The sequence below is a fragment of the Lonchura striata genome, chromosome 9, assembly GCF_046129695.1.
Source record: "Lonchura striata isolate bLonStr1 chromosome 9, bLonStr1.mat, whole genome shotgun sequence".
NCBI classification, from domain to species: Eukaryota; Metazoa; Chordata; class Aves; order Passeriformes; family Estrildidae; genus Lonchura; species Lonchura striata.
Genome location: NC_134611.1, coordinates 21932375 through 21955613, shown reverse-complemented (window position 1 = coordinate 21955613; position 23239 = coordinate 21932375). Strand labels below are relative to the sequence as shown.

Sequence of the window (23239 nt, the reverse complement as noted above, 5' to 3'; positions counted from 1 at the left end):
CTAGTTTTTCTTGTTTGCTGTAGTTTCTGAAGTTTTGCATCCCTTTCTGTGATGGACTTCTTAGGCAAGTGGTTATTAAACAGCACATGGTACGAGTCAGGTTTTGTAAATGGCCTGAAAAGCTGTTGTACTGCATTTTTCAGTAATTTTGGCTTTTTAAATACAGTGTAGGAACCTCAATTCCCTGCTCAGCAGGCAATCATGTCTCTTCCAGTGTGTCCTTACTTATGCTAAATTGCCTTTTTGCAGTTAGAATTATGTATGTGCTAAGGCACTGGCACAGACATGTGGGCATACACACACGTCCTGGTTCCAGGGTCATGTTGACAGTGGTGGTCGTTATGGAGGTTAAAACCAGCTCAAACAAAGGTAGCACTGCCAAAGCTGACAGAGACAAGACTGCCTTTGAACAAATCTGTAAATAGCCAGAACCATTTCTACCAATGTCAGTCTCTGCACTGGAATAAAAGGGCAGCAAGCCCTACACCATGATAAAGTGAACTACTCACATCTTTTGAGGGGAAGAATTCAGCGGGAACTCATTTGTCCCTTTGGGATGGCCGCAGTGATCTTGTCTGGTAACTGGGCAATATTTTCTAAATGGGCTGTTCATTGGCTCTTATGCTGGTCCTATTCACATGTCCTTTTCCTTGTATTATGTCCGAAGCTTACCCTGGCTATTAGCACTATTTTATTACCTTTTCATTGCTGTTGTATCATTATTTTAGTTTTATTGATTAGCTACTCTCTGGGTAGCAGGCAGGGTTGTCCTGGCCAGGGGAGGATTGCAGTGCAAAAGTGCCAAACCTACTGGAGCAGCTGACTTGGGCTCCAGGTCATGGTGGACAACAAGAGCAAGGCAGTCAAGGCAAAGAAAGGACTTCCTGAGCCAACCAAAGAACATGAAAAACATTCTGTCAGACAATTTCCAGCTCCAAGTCAAGCCAAAGTAAAAACCATGAGTGAAATTAAATAATGAACATGTGATGAATTGCAACAGAAAATGCTTTGCTGGGTTTCATGCTGATGACCAGAAGTATCGACTTTTTGTGAATCTGTAGTTTTCAGTGAGAGAATGCCTTTGTTACGAAATGTTTAACCACTTCTTGCAGCATTCACAAAACAATTTGTATCTGTCCTCTTGGTTTTCACTACTGAAGTTTGATATGAGTGAAAATAACCCTAGGTCTCCATGGATAAATAATATTTACAGATAAGAAAAAATTAATTTTTCCCTCTCTCTTTCTCAGATTCTAGTCTTTTTATTTAATTGAAAGAATTCTCTGATGAGTACTAAAGATTTACTGATGAGAACTCTGGTGATTTTATGAATTTTTAGCTGAAAGAGCATAAATAATCATTTGTATTAATTCAGAAATGGTAAAATTAAATCCTAAAAAGGACTCTTAATTTTTCTATGTGATTATGGGAGTCCAAGCTTCTTTTTTATTATTTGAGTACAAATATTTTTAATGAAATATGAAGCAAAATTATTGCCTCTTTTTTTCCATTCAGAGATTGGGTTCAATTCTGTATGTTTCAGAAACAGAACCACATCTGATGTAAGCTTTGAAATTAGGAGGATGGGTCAGTAGTTATCAGAAGAACTATTGACACACTATCAGTGTGTCCAGATAGTCATGATATGCTGACAAAAGTCCTGTCAGTTGATATGGTATCAGGAGCCTGCTGTAGCAGAGTTAGATAGAAGTTCTTTCAAATCTGCAGAATCATTAACTTTAGTAAAGCCTTGTGAACAAATCCTGACTTCTCTGTAGTCAGCAGAACCTTTGCCATTGATTTGGTAGAGTTGGTGCTTTGCCCATCACAGTTTTTGAACAACATGAAACATTGAGTAGCCATTGGTTTGATGGTGTAGGCTGACTGATGTAGAGCTATTCCATGAAAGGACTGTTTCCTTTAATTCTCTATTGGTACATTAATAACTAAGATTTTTGGTTTGAAATAGCCAGACCCTGAGTAAATAGTACATTGTTGTTAGTGATTTTGGCAAATGGCTATTAATGAGTAATAATGGACTGAAGGATTGACCAGGCAGGGGAATAGATAGGGAGCAGTGAGAAGAGTCATTGCTGGATCTTCAGAAGTGCTGGACTGTGCAGGATTTAAGCTGTGGCAAGGTCCATCCTGCTCTTGCTTTTTGGGAACTTCCTGTATTTTTTACTGCAGTAAATATTGTGTGTCCCATTTGCAGATCTTGTAACAACTGTGGATAGTCTTTCTCTCTAAACATGTCTGTTCACTGGGTTTTCTTCTGCATATAAATGCATTCTCTGGTCATTTTGAAGGATGTGTCTGCTACACTGTTTCATTAAACTGTCGCGTTATCAGGTAATTGTTTAAACATAATGCCATAGCACTATCAAAAGGAAAGGTGAACTAATGGCATTTGCAAATGTCAGGGATTATCTTAACACTTTTATTATAGTTTATAAAAAGTAGGTTCAGGGCATTCCGTGGCAATTATTTCCACAGAAATTGGTTATTTAAATAAATTGCTAATTATCTGGATATGACAGTATTGAAAACCCTGCTAATGAGTTATTTGATAAGTGTAGCTTATGGTGGCCACCTACAGGTGGCAGAAAGAAAGAGCGAGCAGAATAATTGCAGTCGGAAGGAACGTGATGAAAATGGCTTGTGTGTAACCTGCAAGTTTGCAAATGCAGATTATGTAAAGTACTTTGCCAGTATTAGGCAGTATATACACTATGCTGAAAATGTCTTGACAAAGAATTATGTTTTCTGGTCTTTTTTCCTGATCTCCAGACTTTCTTACCTACTCACTTTCTGAAGCATTGGATTGATATCTACAATGCCTGAACTTTTCCAGACCATTTTCCTTGTATAATGCCTTTCACCCACATTTATTATTTGCTGTCATTGGTTCTTTTTTAATTAGCATGATTTATTTTAACAGTCTGGGACATAACCGTGTCAGTTTTCTTCCAAGAAGGTACCTACAGAGGGAGGAAAGGTCATGTTGCGTAGATTTGGGGGCTTACATTTTTTAGAAGCACAGACTTTAGCAATGATTTATTAGTAAAAAAAATATATATCAGCTACTTATTCTTTGTAATATTCAGGCTCAGTGGTTTAAATCTCAAATCTGTAATATAATATAAAGCAAATTAAAAAATAATTTTACTTGAAAAATGCACAGAGAGGAGAGAATTGACCCAAATTAATTTTTATTCCATCTAGTATCCATAGATACAAAAATTTGGTTTGGGTTGATCTACTATCCAAAGGTATGAGAGTTTGCTTTCCTTTAAAATCTGTTTCTCTTGCTCATAGAGTTTGATAAAGACCACTGAGACTGTTTCAAGATACAGTCTCAGTAGTACCAGTCTGAATTGTCTCTGTTGGCTCTTTTTTAATGGACTGGGATCATCTTTATTTAAAGGCTTCATTAGAGCTACCTCATATATGCATTGAAAACCTTAAACTATCAAATTGGTCCAATACATCGCAAGTGAGAATGTAGCCCAGTATTCAAGACGTCTGAGATTATTTTTCTCTCATTGATGGATCTCTGGGATCAGAAGATCTGAATTGTTTCTGCTAGGAATTCCCAAAGCTACTAGGTTGCTTGAAACTTAACACCAGGCTTCTTGAAGAAAGTTTGGCTCTCCAGCCTCAATCTAGTGAACATTTTTGGTGTTTGACAGGATCAAGTCCTCTCAGGACTGCTAGTACTTATGAAGTCATAATAAAACATGTGTCTTCTGGCATTGGTAAAGGGCATTTTACTTCCTAAGGAAAAACAAACAGATAAGCAGGTATATTGTCTTTCATCATCAGTTTGTCATCAGCCTGCTATCCTCAGTGGACAAGAGCAGCTCTGCCTACCTGTGCTGATGAGGGAGAGGTTTGCTTGATCTGTGTTCTGCTTCGCCTTCATGTTGTGTTTTCACTATTGGATTTCCTTGACCTATAGTGTTAAAAGTCTTACTTTTAATAAAATAAAATAAAATAATAGAGAAAACCAAAGCTTTTTGTTTTAAGGCAAGAAAAAGGTCAGGGGCTTTCACATTTTAAAATAATTTCATTGTTTATGTCTTTCCATAATAGCAAATATTTGTTCCATAATTAATGAGACTCGAAAGAGTAGCTTTCAACATAGAGTAGCATGTCATCTCCATGAGGTATTTTTCCGTCTTTCATTTTTATATCTCACTCGCCTGCCTGAGGTCTTGATAGATGGACTTTGTTTATTAAATCTCATTATTTTACAGCAAGGTAAATGATAGCCACATCTAGCATCTGGTAGCAGCTGTAACACTTCTATCAGGAGAGTACCATATCAGCAGTTTCCTCAGCTACGGGTGCTTAACTAGTGGAATTACAGATCCCAACGTGTCAAAGTATGTGGTAGATGCTTATCTTTTAGTATGTGAGCTGTCTTTCAAATGCATGCTGGATTTGGATCTCAGCTTCTTAAATACCCTTGGATTTATCAGAAAATGTTCTGCAAATTCCCACTACTACTTACAGATCTTTTAAAATTTGGCATTAAATCTCCTTTATTTCAATCTTTTCAAAACTCCTTCTCCGCAAATCTCTGTAATGAAATTTATTACCTTCCTACGTACCTGTATGAAAATGAAGGAAAATAGAGATTGTTAGTCAAATTGAGTTAATTTCTTTTTTTTTTTTTAATTTGCCTTATTTTTTAATAGCTTGACATTAGTATAGTTTCTATTGTTTGCATTCTTTTTTTTTTTTTTTTTTCTTTTATCTGGTAGGTTGTTTCACCATTTCATTAGGCAGTTGGATCTCTATCACAAACAAACCACATTGTATTCCAGCCCAGCAGCTTTTGTTACAGAGGGGGAAGCTTCTGAATTGTTGATGAAAAAATGTAAGGGAGAATGGCTTCAGCTTATGTTGTGCTTGTTCCATATGAGTATACTAATAAAAAAAATGCTGGGATAAATGGTGAGACCTTAGTGAACCCTCTGATTGTCATTACATCCATTTATTTACTCTCATCAGGAGCACTTCTGAAATGTTTTTAAATTCATTTGGGTGAATTATAAATGAATGGAATACTTTTGCAATCATACCAATTTATTGCTAATTTACTAATCACCAAATGTAAGTAATAACTCATATTATGAATATCAAATTCAGCTGGTACTAAGAAGTACCTATGTTCCATAATAAATTCTAAGTCTCATTACTAATTCTGCTAGACTTCATTGAATCATATGCTTGATTTTTTTGAGCTGAATGAAAGCCTTTCTGATTGCCTATTGTGCTGAAACCTTAAATAAGCTGTCATTTGGTCCTTTTCCTGAACTGACCACTATACAGAGACAGTCATTTAAGTGAGAAGGGGACTAATTATATTCTGGAAATAGTTTGTTGTGCAACTCTTTGCTACAAGATGTCTTTAAGGCCAAGGGTCTACAAGCCTTTAAAACCCATTGAAAGCAAACTCTTAAGAGTTATATTGAGGTTACAAGTATATAAACCTTCATGCCTCAAAGCAGGTTGGGAAGAAATTTCCCTGTAGCCACATGATTTTAGAGTTACCAGTGTCTGTATCCATTCACCTTTTTAAAAAACAGCTACCTCATCACACTGAGATTCTGGAGCTGTGTTAGCCTGAAAGCAATGTAGCAGGTCTGATGCTTACTTTTAGCTTTAATTTAAAAAACTGATTATTTGAAGAATTTCTTGAACTACTAGTTTTGATGAGATTACTTTCAGTGGTTTTGGCTGTGGTAGTGTATGTTTTGGCCTATACACCTTCCAAAAGACTTTATTTGTAAATCTGTCAGAGTAAACAGCATGGTTTCCCTATTTTTTTCCTCAAACATATCTCTAAGACTGGACCATGAATTATGTCATATTTGCTCTTTGGACACTTAGCAGTCATCCTCTTTTAAAGAATTGTCCTGTTCCTTTCAAACACATTACAAACAATGGGAAGTAGTTCCTAGTGTCCTAGGGAAAGGTTCTGCTCACTCCAGATTTTTTCTGTGAACTGTTCTGTTGGGATCTTAGATTCTTTAAAGCAGTTTTGGTGAAATTTCACATTTTTGTCTATCAGGCTATAATTTTCCTGAAAACATATCAATAGTGCATCTTGGGTTAGGCTGTCCCTTTCATGTGCATAAAGTTTATTTGCTGTTTCCTCATGCTGTACTGAGGGGGGAAAATACTGCCTGACAGCCACAGCCATACAGGTCCTCAGGGAGTGATGCGTCCTCTCTTACACTATTGTTGCCCACTGATGGCGTCAAATTATCCTAAAGCTTCTCTAAATTAAGTAGAAATTTTAATAATGTGAGGGTTATCTAGAGAAATCCCAACTAGCCTAAAAAATAGCTGGAAGTGTCATCTATGTTGTCCATCATTTAATGAGCAGCATCTGTAGGCATATTTTAATACTCGCATACCATCAGTAGAATGTAGTCAAAACAGATGCATTGCAGACACAGTGTATTAAGACTTTAATCATAATCCTCTAAATATAGCAAGGGATTGTCTGACTCAACCCTATGTACCATTTGAAATACGAGCTCCAGTTTTGGCGATATTACCATAAATGAATGTACCTTATTCTTTTGAGCACTTGACAATCATATTAATAGTTAGAGGAGCCTTACTTAAAGAATTATCTGAATCTACAAACATCCAGAAGGGGAAACAAATAAAATATTAAATGTCAAGTGCAGTGAAATGGCACTTTTAAACAATTTTTAGTTGAACATAAATAAATGAGATGTTTGCTCTTGGACAACATTTAGGTTCAAAAAATCAACCTGATTCTTTATGTAAAAACATAGATTTCTTTATCTACAATGTACTGTGTGGTAAAGTATTGCTTTCTGTCACAGACATTGTTAGTCTTTGCTTTGAGCATCAGCTAAAATGTTCAAGCTAGCTTTGCATTGTTTAGCCAAATGTTTCTGCCATTTTCTGTATTCCAGCCGCATGCATAAATTTCCTGTACAAGTGTTGATACCACTTGCAGCCCACTTGGTGTCAGTTTATAAATGAATATAACCTGTTCACCTCAGAATTAGATGTTAGTTCCTGATGTTGCTGTACCATGAGGGATGTGCAAGTTCCATCAGGGGCAGTGGGATGTTGCTAAGCAGTGTCCTGGTTTTCTGCAGGAAATGCTATCCGGCCCATCGCCCTCCGCGCAGTGTCCGCCATCGCCCGTGCTCTCCCAGGATTTCCCATCTTGGCAACCGGGGGCATCGATTCTGCTGAGGCTGGGCTGCAGTTTCTGCACAGTGGGGCTTCTGTCTTACAGGTACTGCTTCTTTCTTTCAAATGTTAACCTGTGATTAAGATCATAATGTATCTTCCTTTCAAACATTTGGATAGTGCGGAGTTTCTACCATTGAAAAGAATTTTCATGCTTTTCACTTCATGCTGCTTGCTAAGAGACATTCATTTCACATGGAGGTGGAGGTGGAGTTGCCAGAAGAAAATTTTGGGTGTTCCAATACCAATCTGGGAAAAGGCTAACCATGAGTTTGTTAGTACTTATTCTCTATAGCTTAAATGATTTAAAATTTAAACATCTCTCTCTCCCTTGTCATACAAACGGGGTTGACACAGAGTTTAGTTTGACCTATGTGTTCTTCCTGTATTCTCAGTTTTTCATTTCTGCAAAGAGCCTGCTCAAGGTGAGAGTGCTTCCAAAGAGTACTACATTGGTCTTGCAGGGAGCCAGTTTAAAATAACTTTTGTTTAGGCAGGCATCTGTGTCCCTTAGGGATGTTCATTGAAACAGGAGGTGTAGGCTGCACCCACTGCATGAGGTGCTGGCGTTGCACTGGGGTGAGGTGGCAGCTGCATTCAGCAGTCAGGCTGTGTGCATTGCCTGAGGGTTGGTTTGAGCTGCTGGCCACACTGGCATGGCTGCTTAGTCCCTGTCATGGAAGGAAGCCTTGGTGGCCTCGCATTACAGGCACCAGGAAATTGGCCAAAAATCAGCCCCTTACCTCTCTGCCAGGCATGTCTGGGCACCAGTGCAGCATATATGTTAGACTGGCTGAGGAGCAGGTGGTCTTTATGTTATATTGTTGCATTCTGGTACATGTTCATCCCCTTTATCTGTGGATCCCACCACAGACAACAGCAGCTGTGGATCCTGTGAATATCGGCTTTGTGCAACTCCATGGGATGACTAGAGTGGTTTCATTCCCACAATTCACTTTGACATTGAAATTAGATTCAGTGTGACCATCCTTTTTACACAGCTACAGTGACTGCTGCGATTAGTCATTTGTTTGCTGTTTCACAAAAAAAAAAAAAAAAAAAAAAAAAAAAAAAAAAAAAAAAAAAGCCAGCTCAGTATTTTTGTTTGGTTGGTTTTTTTAAATGCACACCAAAGTTAGCATCTCTGGGAGCTGAAGCAGAAGGCTGTTCCTTTTTTATAGACTTTCCATGTTCCTTGGATTTATTAATACCATTTCCCTTTTTTTTTCAGTTGTAATAAAGTAATCCAAACTTTTCTTTTTCATAGGCAGATAAGAGATGAGTCATTCTTACACAATTGTCTGAGAGCTTCTTCCATATAAATATTAAGTAATCGTGCAAATTGCAGGGAAACATTTGTCTACAAAAAAAAAATTAAGATTGCCAAGGATTGTTTTTAGTGCTCTAGATGCATTTCATTTGTTATTGCTAATAGAGCTGCACTTTCGATGGCTTTATCTGCAGCAATGTTACATGATCTGAACTACACAGAATGAAATTATTTTCAGTTCTATGTCTGCCATATCTGTTTCTGGATGACTAAAAATCAAGCAGTATAATGTGCCTTTTGCACTTTTACATTTTATAGATTATGTAGCTGGATTTTATTCTTTCTCTTTTTTTCCTATTGGTTTGTCCCAATGGTAATGGGAAATTCTGAAATATAATTTCATGCTGACATGCCAGTCAGTTCTTGAGAGAAAGACTATTTGATTTACAAAACATTAATTATTGTTTTCCTTTTAGTAGTAATCAAATTCCCTGAAACTGGCTTCCACAAATTACTTGGATCTATACAGATCTTTTTGCCCTTTACAGAACAATTCCTCTTTTCAACAAATTTTTCCCAGAGATACTGAAAAAACTTATTTTGTTATTAGCCTTCACCAGTTTAACTTAAGTCATCTCTAGAACTGATTTTAAACTCATCTGGATCAAAAATATCCTCAGTTTCTGTTTCACTAAAGTAGGGAAGCAGTTTAAACTAATCCCAGATAAATGGATTCTAAAGTGGCTGTGTAGGTACGGATCTGAACTAGTTCAATTGCATCCATTTAAAAATAATCCTTTAGTAAGCTTCATGCTAGATTGTGAATACAAGCCATAAGTCTTTCCCTCATGATGGGAAGGACAGATGGAAGGGAGAAGGAAATGAGTAATCTCTATAGAAAGTCATTAAAGAAATGCACTTCCTGGGACTAGACTGAAATGTATTTGCTTCTCAGATTAGATACATTGTAATAGAAAAAGCCTCATCTTCACAAGTCATCTTTGGACCCTAATTACAATTATGAGGATCATTTCCATTGTTTTCCTTCTAAAGAAGGTCATACAAATTGCCAGCTAATATCCTTTTTGCTGAATCCCAATCTCTCACACATGTCCTTGGTATCAAATGCCCAATTTGCTCCTTCAGCAGCCACAACCTCTGTTGCTTACAGCTTTGACATTCACTTCTGCTTTCTCAATACTGAAATACAGAACGAGTACAGAATTTGTAGATAACATCAAATGAAGTGATCTACTGAATGATTCAGTATTTAAGATTCATTGCACAGCAAGTCCCTGAGTTAAGCAGGTAGAAGCTGGGACTGTGCCGGGGGAATTCTGTGTGTGTGATAGCCTTATCTAAGGTAGCTGCTTTGGATACTGTTGGAGGTGGTTCTGAAGAGACACTCAGACTGACACACCACCAAGCATTTTGTGATTTGACTTCACATTTCCAAAGCCACGAGGACGCCTTATGACTGATCCAGAGGCAGGAAGCCAGCAGCCTGAGCTTTGGCAGTGATGGATCTGTGCCAAAGAGGCACAGGGGGGCTGAAAACTGGGGTGTGTCACTGCTCTCACCACCCTGTCACCCAGCAGTGCTTGGGAAGGGTAGGGGCTGCCAGGTCACCCAGCATTACACACGGTCCCATACTGCAGAGTAGCTCGGGCTGTGCTGATCTATCCATGGAGCCCCGCTCGAGAGCCTGGCACAGCAGCTCTTGCTTGGCCACTGGGCTTCCCTGCCTTGTGTCCCAACAAGTCCTGTGTCTTCTCTGCCATGGCAGTGGGATGTTCATGGCCAGGACAAATAGGAGGCTTTGTGTGAGTTGATTTAATTGCAATGTAGCATATCTGTTAGGGGAAAGGTTTATAAATAATAAATGTTCTTCCATTAAAAGCAAGATCAGGTTTTCTTCTTCAGATATTTCACCTGCAATCAGTTCATTATTTTTTCCAATTGCTTTTATTTTTAAAACATGGGGATTTATTTTCCATTTGAAAAATAGTCGTACACAGGAATGCAAATCAGGAGTCAGGTGGTAAGACATATTTTGCTGTATGCCATGACCACTTCAAGTGGTATTAAGCAGGTATATTAGGAGATGTTGCGGGGAGAGTGTTTCAGTTATCAAAATATGTTCTATCCCCTCCTTTAGAAGATGGAAGACATCATCTTAGTAATGTTCACAAAAAGGTTTGGATGTAAGGAATTCTGCAGGTATGGAAACCAAATAGATTATTGTAGTCAGTAGTACTACAGTCTGAAGATTTTATACAGTAATTCAACAGAGCAGTCTTCCCCTTTATGGACTTCAGAAACACTTGCAAAAAGACCCCACTTGTGTTTTAATTTCTTATTAAAGATGCTGAAACATTTCAGTCATTCTTCAGCAGATTCCATAGCACTATGGTTTTTTAACATACCTGAATCTACCAACCCCTTTTCAGTACAGGCATGAAAATTTAAAAAAAAAAAAAAACCCAACAATTTTAATATGGAGATAATCCTGTACTCATTGTATACCAGGAGCTCCAGAAATGTGTAGAAAGCACCTTTCTGTGATACATGTCATTACAGTTTTCCAGTGAGGTTGAGGTATTTTATTTCTAATTTAAGTAAGCTTTTTTAAATTCCCAATTTATCAAAATTAGATGTATATCAAAATTTTTTGCATGTTTTGAAACATGTATGTGATTTACCATGTCACACTGATGGTTTGTTAGATTTTTGCAAGGTTTTGAAAGAGACATACATTTTTAAAAGTCATCTTGCTGCAGGAAATTAAAATGGGAAACAATTATAGAAAATTCCAGCGGAAAAAGAAAATGCATTATGGAAAAAGCAATAAAAGCATAAAAATATTAAAGTAAAAATCACTTCACAGTAGCCTGTATGATTCAATTGTAGATCAATATTGTGTAGTTAATGCATTAGCAGTAGAGCATTAATTTGCAATTACAGCAGGTGATCTGATCCTCTGTGTTCTGTCCATTGACATAAATGACCTTTTGTTGAAAGAGATTCTGTAGTCATTATTTCTAGCAGATGTAACTGAAAAAAAGAGGTAGAACAAAGGGGTACTTTCTGAAGTATACTTGCTTCATGGTAGATCCTTTCAGCATTATATTCTAGTATGGAATACTTTGTTCACCTGGAATATTGGTAATTTTCATGTAAAGAGTGTGGATTCCTTTTCAAATAAATGCCTTTTCTCACAAAGTATAGAGGTCACACATGTCCTCTGTTGCAGACATGGATGTCTGTAAGCAGTGATTTAAAATCCATCCATGGAATGCTGCTTCTCCGTGGGACAGCCTGTGGCTTTGCCCTGAGCCCTTTTGCAGATCCACCTTCATCCTCCCTTATCTCCCTGCTGTCCTGGCTGGGACGCAGTGCCTGGCAGTGCTGTTCCTGTGGGTGCTGTGCTCTTGTCCTCACCGTGCTGTGTACAGCCCATGTGCCCTTGCTGCCTCCAGGCCTGCCCTGTGCTCCTCCTCATCTCTCAGGCAAGGGAGGAAGGTGGGAGTGTGCCCCCACCACAGGCAGAGCTGCCATGAAGCTGGATCTGCCCCATGCCCTTCTCTCCTGGCAGCACCAGTTGTGGGTGGGACCTCAGGGATCTGAGGAAGAGCAAATCCATTCTGGAAATGGGACAGCCCATGACAGGAAAGCAATAGTGATGAGTTTTGCCTCCGTAAGATGAACTCTCCCTACAACATGAAACACAGTTGTTTTTGTGAGACTGCTTCTGGATTTTTAATATTTTCAACAAACTTTCTTGTTGGTACCTCTTTGGAACAAAAGTCCTAAGGAATTCAGGACAATTTGATTATCGTTTTTATTTAGAAGCCTTTTTACTGAAGCATTTAGCTAAGAGATTTTTACAGCAGCAGGATGGCCCTTTGTGTGTGAATAAGCAGGCTTTTCCATCACAAAATCATGGGACTTGATCTATGAGAAAGTATTTTTATTGTATTTGTGCAAACGTAAACCCTGTAAGGAGCTCTTTTTAAAGGCTACAGAACTGCAAAGTAGAGATCTGGTTCTCTATGTACTTCATTACTCTTCAGTCCATGTCAGTGTCTGTTGAAGTCACTGAAGACTCTGATACTTTAGTTAAGTGAGAATTAGATAGGGCCAAAAAATTCTCAGCCTGGAATTACTATTCATGCCATTTAATGCAGAGTAAAGAACTAAAAAATGTTCAAATCCTGGGAGTGTGGAGCAGGGGAGTGAGGGATCTCGCCCTGTGTTTTGAAATTCCAGGTTAAGTTTCTACTGATAACCATTGGGAAAAAAATACTTTGTCTTGCAATGAATAGCCATGATTTTGAATGCAGACAGAGTCCTTTGTCTCAGCCCTGCATGAGGAGAATGAAGTCGGTGGGTTGCCTGTCCTTACCCCAGCACACGGGGGGAGCACGGGCTGCAGGCTCTGCTCTGTGCCAGGCTGGGTGCTCCAAGGGCTGATAGGCACACTTGGGCACCAGCTGGACACTGAGGTTTCTGACACAGGCTGTGGCTTTAGGGGTAGAGGAACAAAACCTTTCTGTACAGAGCTGTCCATGACACAGAGAAGTTAAGGTGCTAGGCCTAATTCTTCTCTCATTATTAAAGTTTATGGGGGAGGAATAGGTTGCTGAATGCGGTGTCAGGCTACCAAAATTGTATGAGACAAGATTCAAGGGATGGTACTTTAGACCCACCAAGACTTTTAAGAAAGAAAATGCCACTTAAGGCAAAACCACTTTTCAGATGTAAGTCCTTTGATTGAGATAAGTGTAGTCTCCTGTAGAAAGGGCAGTTTTTAGACTGTATTTCCAAAGAAACTTGATACGTATTTGTACATCCATTTTAGTATCTTCCATCACATTTGAGCTTTTGTGGCCATTTTCACTGAAATTTGCCAGAAGGGAGAGTGTTTTACTCTAACAAATTTTGAGCAACAGAAAAGGCAGAGGAGAGAGAGTAGCTGCATTCCTTCACTGTAAGCACAAGCACACTATGAGCTCACCTTTATTAGACCTCAGAGAGCCCGCATGGGACAGCACTGTGTCAGCCACAGGAAAGGCTTTAATTGGCAGTCACACCTTATTAGACGTCAGAGAACCCAACCAGGAGACACAGAGCTGCTGGAAGCCAGGTATCATTAGCTCCACTGCTCACAGAGCCACGCACTGAGAAAAGTCTTCAATGGATACAGCACTGAATGGAGTGGCCCTTCTCTGCAGAGATGAAATTTGCAGTACATGCAGAAACAAAAGAGGGAACAAAGTGCTGTTTGAACATGTCGACGTAAAATCCTAAGAAAAATGAATGTGAAAGAGAGAAGAGAGTTGGGACAGACATACCCGAGCATTCACTTTTGAAAACATTTCATTATCTTCTGGTTTTTTCCTAGCCCAGTGCTAATTGCAGAAATTCAACCTGTTCTCAACTGTCTGTCTTTGCTAATAAAACAAAAAGTAATTAGAGGACTGCCACACTTGCTCCTTTACAGATGATTGGGAGAGAAATTGCTAATTGATAGTGAGAATCTTCTATGAGAATTTCTTTTAAATGAAATCAGAATTTTATCAAACAAAAACAATCTATAAAGTTTTTTCTTTTAGTAGTAAAAAACCATCAAATTAGAACAGGTTTTCATTATTGATTCTTACATATTGTTTAGCCACTTTTTGTAAAAAGTTGCAATATTCAAATCACCACATTGTAAAGTTACAGACTAAAGTCAACACTAATAATGCCTTTTATTTTGTGCAGTTTTGCATTAGTTCTACATTTGGAGCTGCTTATGGGAATTATCTATTAGTTTTCCTTTATTTCTGCTCATTTCACCAGCTAGTAAATGAAGTCTGCATAGATAGGTTTGTTATTTCCTAAATTTGTAAGAATGAATTAAAGCTCATTCTGTAACAATTGCTATTTGTCATTCTCGGAATGAATTCTCATGCAAAGTAGTTTCAACTATCACGTATGGTAGTAATTATTTACTAACAATTAGGTCTCAATTGAGCATCAGTTCAAATGCTGTCCTATAGCAGTCACTCCTGGCCTCTGCAGGGGATTTGTTCTCCTGGGGACCCTGGGTCTGCTCCCCTTTCCTGCCCTGCCTGGGTGTCTACCCTGCTTCTCTGGGTCTGGCAACTTCAGAATTGAGGTGATGGGAAGAATAATTGCTTTGACAATGTGTTTTTCTCCATCTCTCCCAAGGATCCACAATATTGCTTGTCCTTTGAAAGCCTGGTAGTGCTGCACCTATTTTTAATGTGGATTCACCCTACTGATGTGGACTTGTGCTTCTGCTCTCTTGCATGAACAGGCACAGAGTTGTTCTCCAGGTGGATAAATCACATGGTGTGAATTGACACCGAGTGAGTTTTGTTTAAAGTTTACAAAGTAAATGCAACACGGAGATGACTCTTCACAGCGGCTTGGTTAATTGTTGATTAACCAAATTATAGGCAAGTTGGTTTACTCAGCTCAGGTTGATTTCAGACTCTGTTGTAGATTGAGTTCCCTTGAGTACATGTGGAGGTGACTGGAAATTGAATCTGAAACTGTACCCAGCTCCTTGTTGGATATTGAAAATAAATACAATGCATGATAAGCACAGTGGAAAATGCTGTTTCTTTCTTCCTTTCTGTCATCTCTAATAATTACTTACGAAAATTCCTGTGGGGTTGGTGTTTTTGTTTTTGGTTTTGGTTTTTTGTTTAGTTTTTTCTTTATGTTATATGTGTTGTAACTGCAGGGGACTTGTTTTCCAAAAAGGGAGAACACAAAACATTCAGTATTGCAAAGCTCAGTCATCAGAGAAGTTCTTGGAAACTGTCAGTCATACAAAGAAAACACGTTTAAGAATTTTCCCTTTTTATATCATAGTGGCTTGTTGTTCTTTCAGCCAGTGACTGTACCTGGCAGTGAAAGAGAGAAAGGGAGAGTAAGCAGTGGAAGAGGTTGTTCTCAGGGAAGGCACGGTCCTGGAGCCCACACTGGCACAGGAATGCACTGCTGTGCAGCTCAGCTGGGGCTTGGTGCTAGGCTAGCTGCAGTTTGGTCACTGATCTTTCACTTTTCCCAGTGGTAGAAAAATGGGTTTTCTGCCCAGGAAGGAGGGAACAATAATTTTTTTCGTGTTACAGCACAAGCCCCCTGACACAGCTTGATCTGACTGATGAGGGGCTCTTTTATCCATGCAATTAGAACAAAAGAAACAGAGAAAACGTTGGTTTATTCTAAGCTGTCATTTTGGAAGCTGGCAGTACATTTAAGAAAGGGTTTTACTTCCTTCAATATCATCAGTTATGTTGCTGCTTTTCTTGCTGATGTTTATTATTTGGATGGAGATAGGTAAAACAATCCCTAAGGAAATGTGGAAGTGGGTTTTTATCTCCAACACGAAGGATTTGCAGGGTCAGAACTATTTTGTTCACATGAATCTCACTCTTCAGTGGATACAGCAGCTGCTGCACAAATTTGTACAGGCAAGCTGATAGAGGATAAAGTAATTTTAGCTGAAATATAATATGAGAATAGTAGAGGGAAAGACTCACAAGGATGAGGGGTTAATCATTGCAGGACTGAATTGAGGTTCCAAGATAGAAAAATTGCTTTTCTGTTTGATTTTGAGAGATCTTCAGCTTTCAAAATTCTGGTCACAGGAGGATGTTCCTCAGTAGAAGGTTCTCATTAGAATTTGTTGAAAATTTCTTTGAGGGAACTGTTTTTCATTGACAAATTTCATTTAATCAAAATAGATCTCTAGTCCCTGCTGTGTCTGATTCAGTGTCCTGGGATGAACACTGAAGGTCTGCCCTGGATCTGTTAGGCATTAATGAGACTGACTATTGCCAGTGATGAGGAAATAGTTATTCTATCACAGGGAAGTTTAAACATGGAAAATTTCTCCATTTTGACTGATAATCAAAATTCTAACAACGTGTAGAATTAACACATTTAAAGGCAAAAATATTATTTGAGTAAATCAAATCTGTTTCAATCTTTTTGCAACATATTTTGGTTTTGACCTTTTCATTCCAATTAACTTGGATTGCAAAACAGACATTTTCAAGTTAAATGGAGCCATTGCATTCCATGTTGTCAAACAGCACATATTGGTAATTCTGAAACTCTTTTCCACATGATTTTCAGAACACCAGTCTTTTCTGAAAAGTGTGCTTTTCTAGAACTACCCTTATCTCTGACACCTTTCCAAAAATGGGATAACAGACCAACTCGGTTCTAGAGAGGATGGTGTTCCTGTGGGCTTGCTCTCAGAAAACAAAAACTTAAAAACACTGCAAACTGCTGTGTAATACCTGATTACTTTTATCATCAAACTACCAGGTCCGAGTGACTTAATTGGTACCTGCTATAGAAATTTCTTTGGTGCTGAAGGTTATGGCTTGTGAAAACAGGTAAAACATCTACATGATACAACTGGTAATGCTGTCCCTGCAGCTGCAGAACTACTGGGAGAGCTGAAGGATTTTGTTTTCCAGAACAGTACTTATAAGACAGAGGTGAGACCTTTGGGTGTTAATAAATGAAATGTGATATTCAGCATGTATTTAAAGATAGTTGTAGAACCTCTATATGTGATTGGACTGTTTACACAGGGGAGTTAGTTCATCTGCTTCCAAAGCCATCATTCATTTTTTTAGATCTGCAGTACAATGATATAATTTGCTATACATGGCTGATTATGAAGCTGTTTCCTAGAGTCCTCAATGCTCAAGGCACATGGAATCATATTTGTTTTCTTAGGAAAGATGATCGTGATCAGCACTTTTATCATTGTGTGTGCCCACCTACTGCATAAAGGTTCACTTTGTAGTTCCAAGAACTGACAGAATGCTTTAGTGAGATAAGGAAATATAACCATTCCTCTAGGGGTGGTTGACAGGGAAAAACCCCACAGTTAACTCAGGGAGCCTTCTGAAAATTCTTGATTTATTCTGCGTTTCCCTTCTCAAAGACATGGGATACGAAATTGCATCATTCAGGGTCCCTTGATAAGTACCAGTTTCCTACTCCCAAACACCCAGTTTAGCTATTTAGATCGAAGATACATTAATTGGCATTGGAGAACTTAAGGGGAGGAAAAATAGGTTTGAGTAGGCAGGAATTAATGCATTGGATAACATTCTTAAAGGATCCCTTATAGTGCTCTCATCTCCTGCCGTGCCCTTGTCTGATAAGTGCCTAGTGGATTCTCAACTTTTTTCTCCTCCTTTGTCGTTGGCCACTCATGACTGCCCAGTGTTGCTGGAGTGCAGGACATGAACAAGATCTGTCTTGCAGCCCCCAGAATCAGGTACTTGGAGGTCTCTCTGCCAGGAAGAGTAGCCATCCCCTTGGTGCTGGGGAAGCTTCTCTGTAAGCCTGTGTCAGGAGGCTGCTGTGGCTGCAGCACACAGAGCTGTGGGGCTCTTCCTGCTGCCCAGCTGCTGCATCCATGTTTCTGTACCCATGGTTCCTGCCTCGATGCTCCCCGAGTGCCAGCTCAGCTCTGCTTGACACCATGTCAGCATTGTGTTGTCCTCTTGTAGAGAGAATCCAAGCTGTTGCAGGAAATACGGTGTTTATCCCATGAGCTTGTCTTGCATAGACAGGAGACCTTCTTCTCCTTTTAAGTAATTTTGAGTTCCATTATTTACTTACATTAGCCTGTATTTTAGATTAGAATGACAATTTATCTCAAGATTGTCTGATGAACTTTCTTGAGGTATAACAAAATATCTGAAATACTTCACTGACTTACTGAAAACCACATGCCATAGGACTATCCAGTCCTTGGTTGTTTTTTTTTTCAATATAGATTCCTTAAGCCTTTTGTGAATGGTTGCCTGCTTTTCAGAGCCTGGAGTTATTAGCATCTCTGAATCTATCTTTTGTGTGTTATCCCTCCAAGTGTCACTAGTAAGCCCTCTGCTCATTAGGACTTTAATGCTAGGACTCAGTAAAAAAGATTAGGTGGGCTTTTTCCCCCATAATTCAGACAATTCATAGATGTAATATTTCAGTCCTTCAAACTGCTTTCTGAAAGCTGTACTAGACTCTGAATCAAATAGTAGTTCATTAGCTCATGCATATTAGTTCAATCATAATGTTTTAAAAAGGCTATCAGCTATCATCCAATTCAGTTTTGTGTCGATCCAGTATCTGAAGACTTGTTAAGTAACATCCCATCTGCTAACCTCTATCTCTAGAGTCATTTAAGCAGCTAATGTGAGTGAATCAAATCATTCCATCTGTACTATATCAATATTTTGGAAGCTTTTTCTTTTCACAAATTTGTTCTTTAAAACAGAGAGTCTTGAGGTTTTCTCCCAAGTTTGTACCACATTGTCTTATAAACCACTTCCCGTAATGTTCCTAATCCTAAAACCCTCTAGCAGAAGTAATAATTAGATAGAAAGGATAATTTAGGCTACGCATTTAATGTTCTGGTAAGTTGGTGTTCAGCGAGACATGAGGAGGAGGAGCCATCATTACAGATGCAGCCTTTCCATAGACATTGGTGTCCTGAGGTTGTATGCACAGAGATGCCTCTCAGAGGAGATGGTATTTGCATGCTCTCACATTGCAGCTCTTGCCACATTATTATGAGCACTGTGTCAGACAACCTGTGCAGTGTCTGCTGCTTTTTGCTTTGGAAATCTGGGCACAGATCTCCAAATTATTTTATAGGGCTCTTGCCCTCTGCAATAAAATTAGCCTTCTTAATGTTAACAATTCATATAGATATACAGGTGGACAAATAAAATCCTTCCTGAACCATCTTGCATTCATTCACAACTTCAGGTTTTTTTCACAAGAATCCTAATCAATAGAACCTAATCAAGAAAGCAGTAGCTTCAACTATACATTAAATAACAGCTCAGGCATTTTCATAAATTTTTCTCCAACAAAAAGGTGAGTTTATATCTTCAATACTTATAAGGAAAAATATTTAATAGGAAAAGAAAGCTTCTACAGAAAGATCATTAATGTAAAAATTGAAAATATATTATAATATAAAATAGTAAACCTTTTTTTTACCATTTGAGCATGCCAGTAAAAATATTTCAAAGAGAGTCAACCAAATTAATGTCAAAGCACAATTGTTAATGTGTTGTAAACGGTCTCACAGGTATCTCAGAGAAATAATAGTTGTTTATCCTTTTGCTGTGGTCAGAATATTAGAAATTGTGAAGTCAAAGGCCAATTTTGTAATCGAATGGCATTTTGAGAGCTATTTTATTTACAAATCCTGTGCAGTTTAGAACCAAAGCTGAAATTAGTCTTCATCTTCTGGTAAAGCAAGATGCCATTCCACTAAATGCTAGAATTTTATCATTTGAAGGGGAAAAAAGGCAAAAAGAAAGCAGCCAGTGAGGCCTACAAATATAAAAGCATTTGAGATCTCAGAAGGAGTTTAAATCAATGCACTGCCACAGTTACAGCACAGATGAAAGAGCCTGCTGTCTCAATTGCCAGGAAACTACTTAGAAACTCTCACTTTGATTTTTTTTTTTTTTTTGGTAGTCCGTTACATTACCACTAAATGCAATATACGGAGACATCACTGCTTTGATGTTCTACAGCTACAACAAATGGAAACTAATATGGTAGAACAGTAAAGCTATGTGATTTGCATTTATATATACAAATATATACCCATCAATCTTCTTACTTCTAGACCGTGTATCACTGCCACCCATCTGCCTTCTTACTGATACTTCTGTTTTCATAAAAGTGACAATTATTTTACACCCATATCCTGAAGAGAGATACATATATACAGAGGGGTATAAAATTAAAATTTTCTCCAAGCTATTGACTCCCAGAACAAATTCCTCACTTGCAAAGCTTTCTAAGAGTGCTTTGAAACAATTTCAAATTAGAGCACGACAGGGTTTTTCACACAGGTCTTGTCACACCAAGAATACTTACTCTCTTCTTGCAAAACAACACATTATTGAACAGTCTAGATTCTCTGACCTGCTCCAGTCTTTTGAGGTGATCTAGCAGTATATGAGATGATACACAATACCTCTTGTTGGGTGAAAGTAGTGTGGGGGAAAACTGACACAAGCATGTCTAAATCTGCATTTCTGCTGTGGTTTCTGCTGAAATCCCAGCTATTGATGGAATAGAAAAGAATGCAGGTAGGGACTAGGTTCCTTTTTGGCACTATCTTCTCCATCATCACCTGTCCAGCTAGGATTTTGCCATATAATAATGAGTTTATGTAGGGAAAGAGAGACTACACAGCCTGAAGAGGACTTCAATGTTTCCTCTTCTAGTGCTACAGAAAAAGATTTCTCCTCTACAAGATCTCCCAAAGGGAAAATGCGTTGAGCAGGAATTGCTCTACTGGATGATCTGGCTGGAAGTGCCTCAGGCACTCTGTCCAAAGTCTGCATCAATGGCACAGGTCTTCCATGCAGTCCCTCAGGATATGCTAAAGTTTGGACAGGAACCACTTCCATTTTTGTAGAGAGTGGAACAGAAAAAAAATTTAATGTCTGGGTATTTTTTCCATTGCTTCTAGAAACTCAGCTTCTGAACCAAACTGAAAGGTCTTACACAGACAAAGATTTCAATAAACAGTGCAGGGGATTTGTCTCAGTAAACACTTTAGAAATTGGCATCTCTTTATTGTGTAATGATTCTGGTAACAGCAAAGGCATTCATTGTGACTGATGTAGAAGTACTTGTTACCAGCACTGAACTTTTCTTCAAAATATATGAATTAAAAGTTTCAGATTTGTGTGACTGCTCAATAAAAATCTTGTAACCCATAAAAATTAATTTACACAATAATAATCTCCTTACAATTTATTCGAGTTCCTCAAGTAAGAGTTGTAATGTGTCTAGATCCTATGACAAACTCACTTTTTATGTTTATTTAGTAATAGAGCAGAGTGGTCATTTCTTATGAAAGACATCAGCAGGGACCTTTGCATGCCTCTCCCATCACAGTATTTTGCAGAACAGTTTTATTTAGAGCCTTATCCTGTGATTCATTTCACATCCCCATTGCAATGAGATAATTTGGCTGTTTACCAGCAGCAAAGCAGGTATTGTGTCTTTTAGTATCTCAGACATGTCTGCATAGATTAGAATTGTAATTTAAGTTGCTTACAGCGACTTATACTGAGCAGTTTTAGATTTCAGAATATTGAGAGCACAGTATAATTGACCATACATTGCATGCTGGCCTAGGTGTCTCTTTTGGGATATAAGGAGCCATCATTGGAGTTTGGATCTGGGAGAAAAGGAAGGAGATCCCATGTTAAAAATTAAATTGTAGCAGTTCTACTACTGGGACAGAGCCAGGCAATGCAGTAAAAACAAGCTTATGCAAACTTATTTCCCTGCATATTAGTGCAATATGAATAATACATGTTACCTTCCTAACCAGGAAAAATGTAGCACCTTTCTCTTCAAGTCCAGCTTCTAGTGACCAACGCAAGCAAGACAGCAGGACAGCACTTGCAGCAGTAGAGCTGCCAGCTTTGTTGTGACTGTCCCATAGGATGTTCCACAGGGCAGTCTCTCATCTTCCACAGAAGATACTTTCTACCTAAATGTTTCAGGTGAAATGCTGGGTCAGTGAACAGCTGAATGTTAATTTACTCATTAAACAGATCCACTTGGATTATTTAGGATTAAGGGATATTAAGCAGGTGCCATCCCTGCTGTGCAAAGTCCCAGCACTGCTGGTGCCAGAAGCGGGGCTGACGAGGCGCCGGGCAGCGCGTCCGGGCGCCGCTTCGTGCGCTCGTCCGAAGGCGGCTTCTGTTGGCCAGGGTACAGACCACTGCTCTGGCACAGCACAGCAGAGGTGTTCTCACCTGGAGGGTCTCACTGCTGCTCAGGCTTTTGCTTCAGGGTCTGAAGGGAAGCACGTTCTGCTGGGCTTGGTGGGTACCGGCCTGATGCCGAGGAGAGGGGCTGGCTGGGCAGGGCTGGCTGCACTTCCACTGCTGCTCCATCGCAGCAGCCCTTACACAGCGCTTCCCACCTTTATCTCCGCCTCACGTGGTTTCATAGGACATTAAATCAGAAGTGGGAGCGACCACTACCGCATTTTGGATACAGCAATGCAGCAGAGGGGTCTCGGGCTTAGCTCTGATCTGTGCAAGGGAGGGAAGTGCCTGCTCCCGGTGAAGCAGCTGGAGCAGAGCAGGGCATTAATGAGGTGTGAAGGTGGGCTGGTTCAGTTCTTCTGTGATTTTTCCGGATGCCTGAGTTTGAGTCTCACCTGGTCTATTGCCGCTTCTCTTGTGCTGAAAAGAGGACACAGTGTCATTTAAACTGGTGATTCAGAGGCAGCCAGGTATGATGCTAAAAACCTCTCTCTGGTGTAGGAATTGTCATGGCTGATGGGTCTTGGTGACCTTTTATCCTGACTTCGTTCACCACCTTTTAAAATGCAGCAAAGATTTCTACGCTGACTGATGGAAGATTCTTTAAACCTAAAATACAAATCTAACCATCTGATTTGTGTAACATAAGCTCAGAATTTTGGAATTTGCCAAATAGATGGCAAATCTATTTCAGTTGGTTTTGTATGTGTTAATGTTTGAAGTTCTCTTGTTCTAGGAAAGGCCCATAAACATAAGCACTTGCTTTTATCCCAGTGAAATTAGTGAAAAGTATGTCTTTTGCTAATTATCCACACCATTGGGCACCATAGTCATAAGCTTTCTACAAAGGAGG

General features: G+C 39.0%; 1 protein-coding gene across 2 annotated transcripts in view; it reads left to right on the top strand.

Annotated features, from left to right (window-relative positions):
* The window catches only part of DPYD (dihydropyrimidine dehydrogenase), a 336858-nt gene that overhangs the window by 264782 nt on the left and 48837 nt on the right, over nucleotides 1–23239 (top strand). For both annotated transcript variants that reach the window (XM_021525458.1, XM_021525448.1), the window contains one exon: nucleotides 7155–7297. In XM_021525458.1, coding sequence (XP_021381133.1) covers nucleotides 7155–7297 — 143 coding nt within the window. The remainder of the gene's footprint in view (nucleotides 1–7154; nucleotides 7298–23239) is intronic.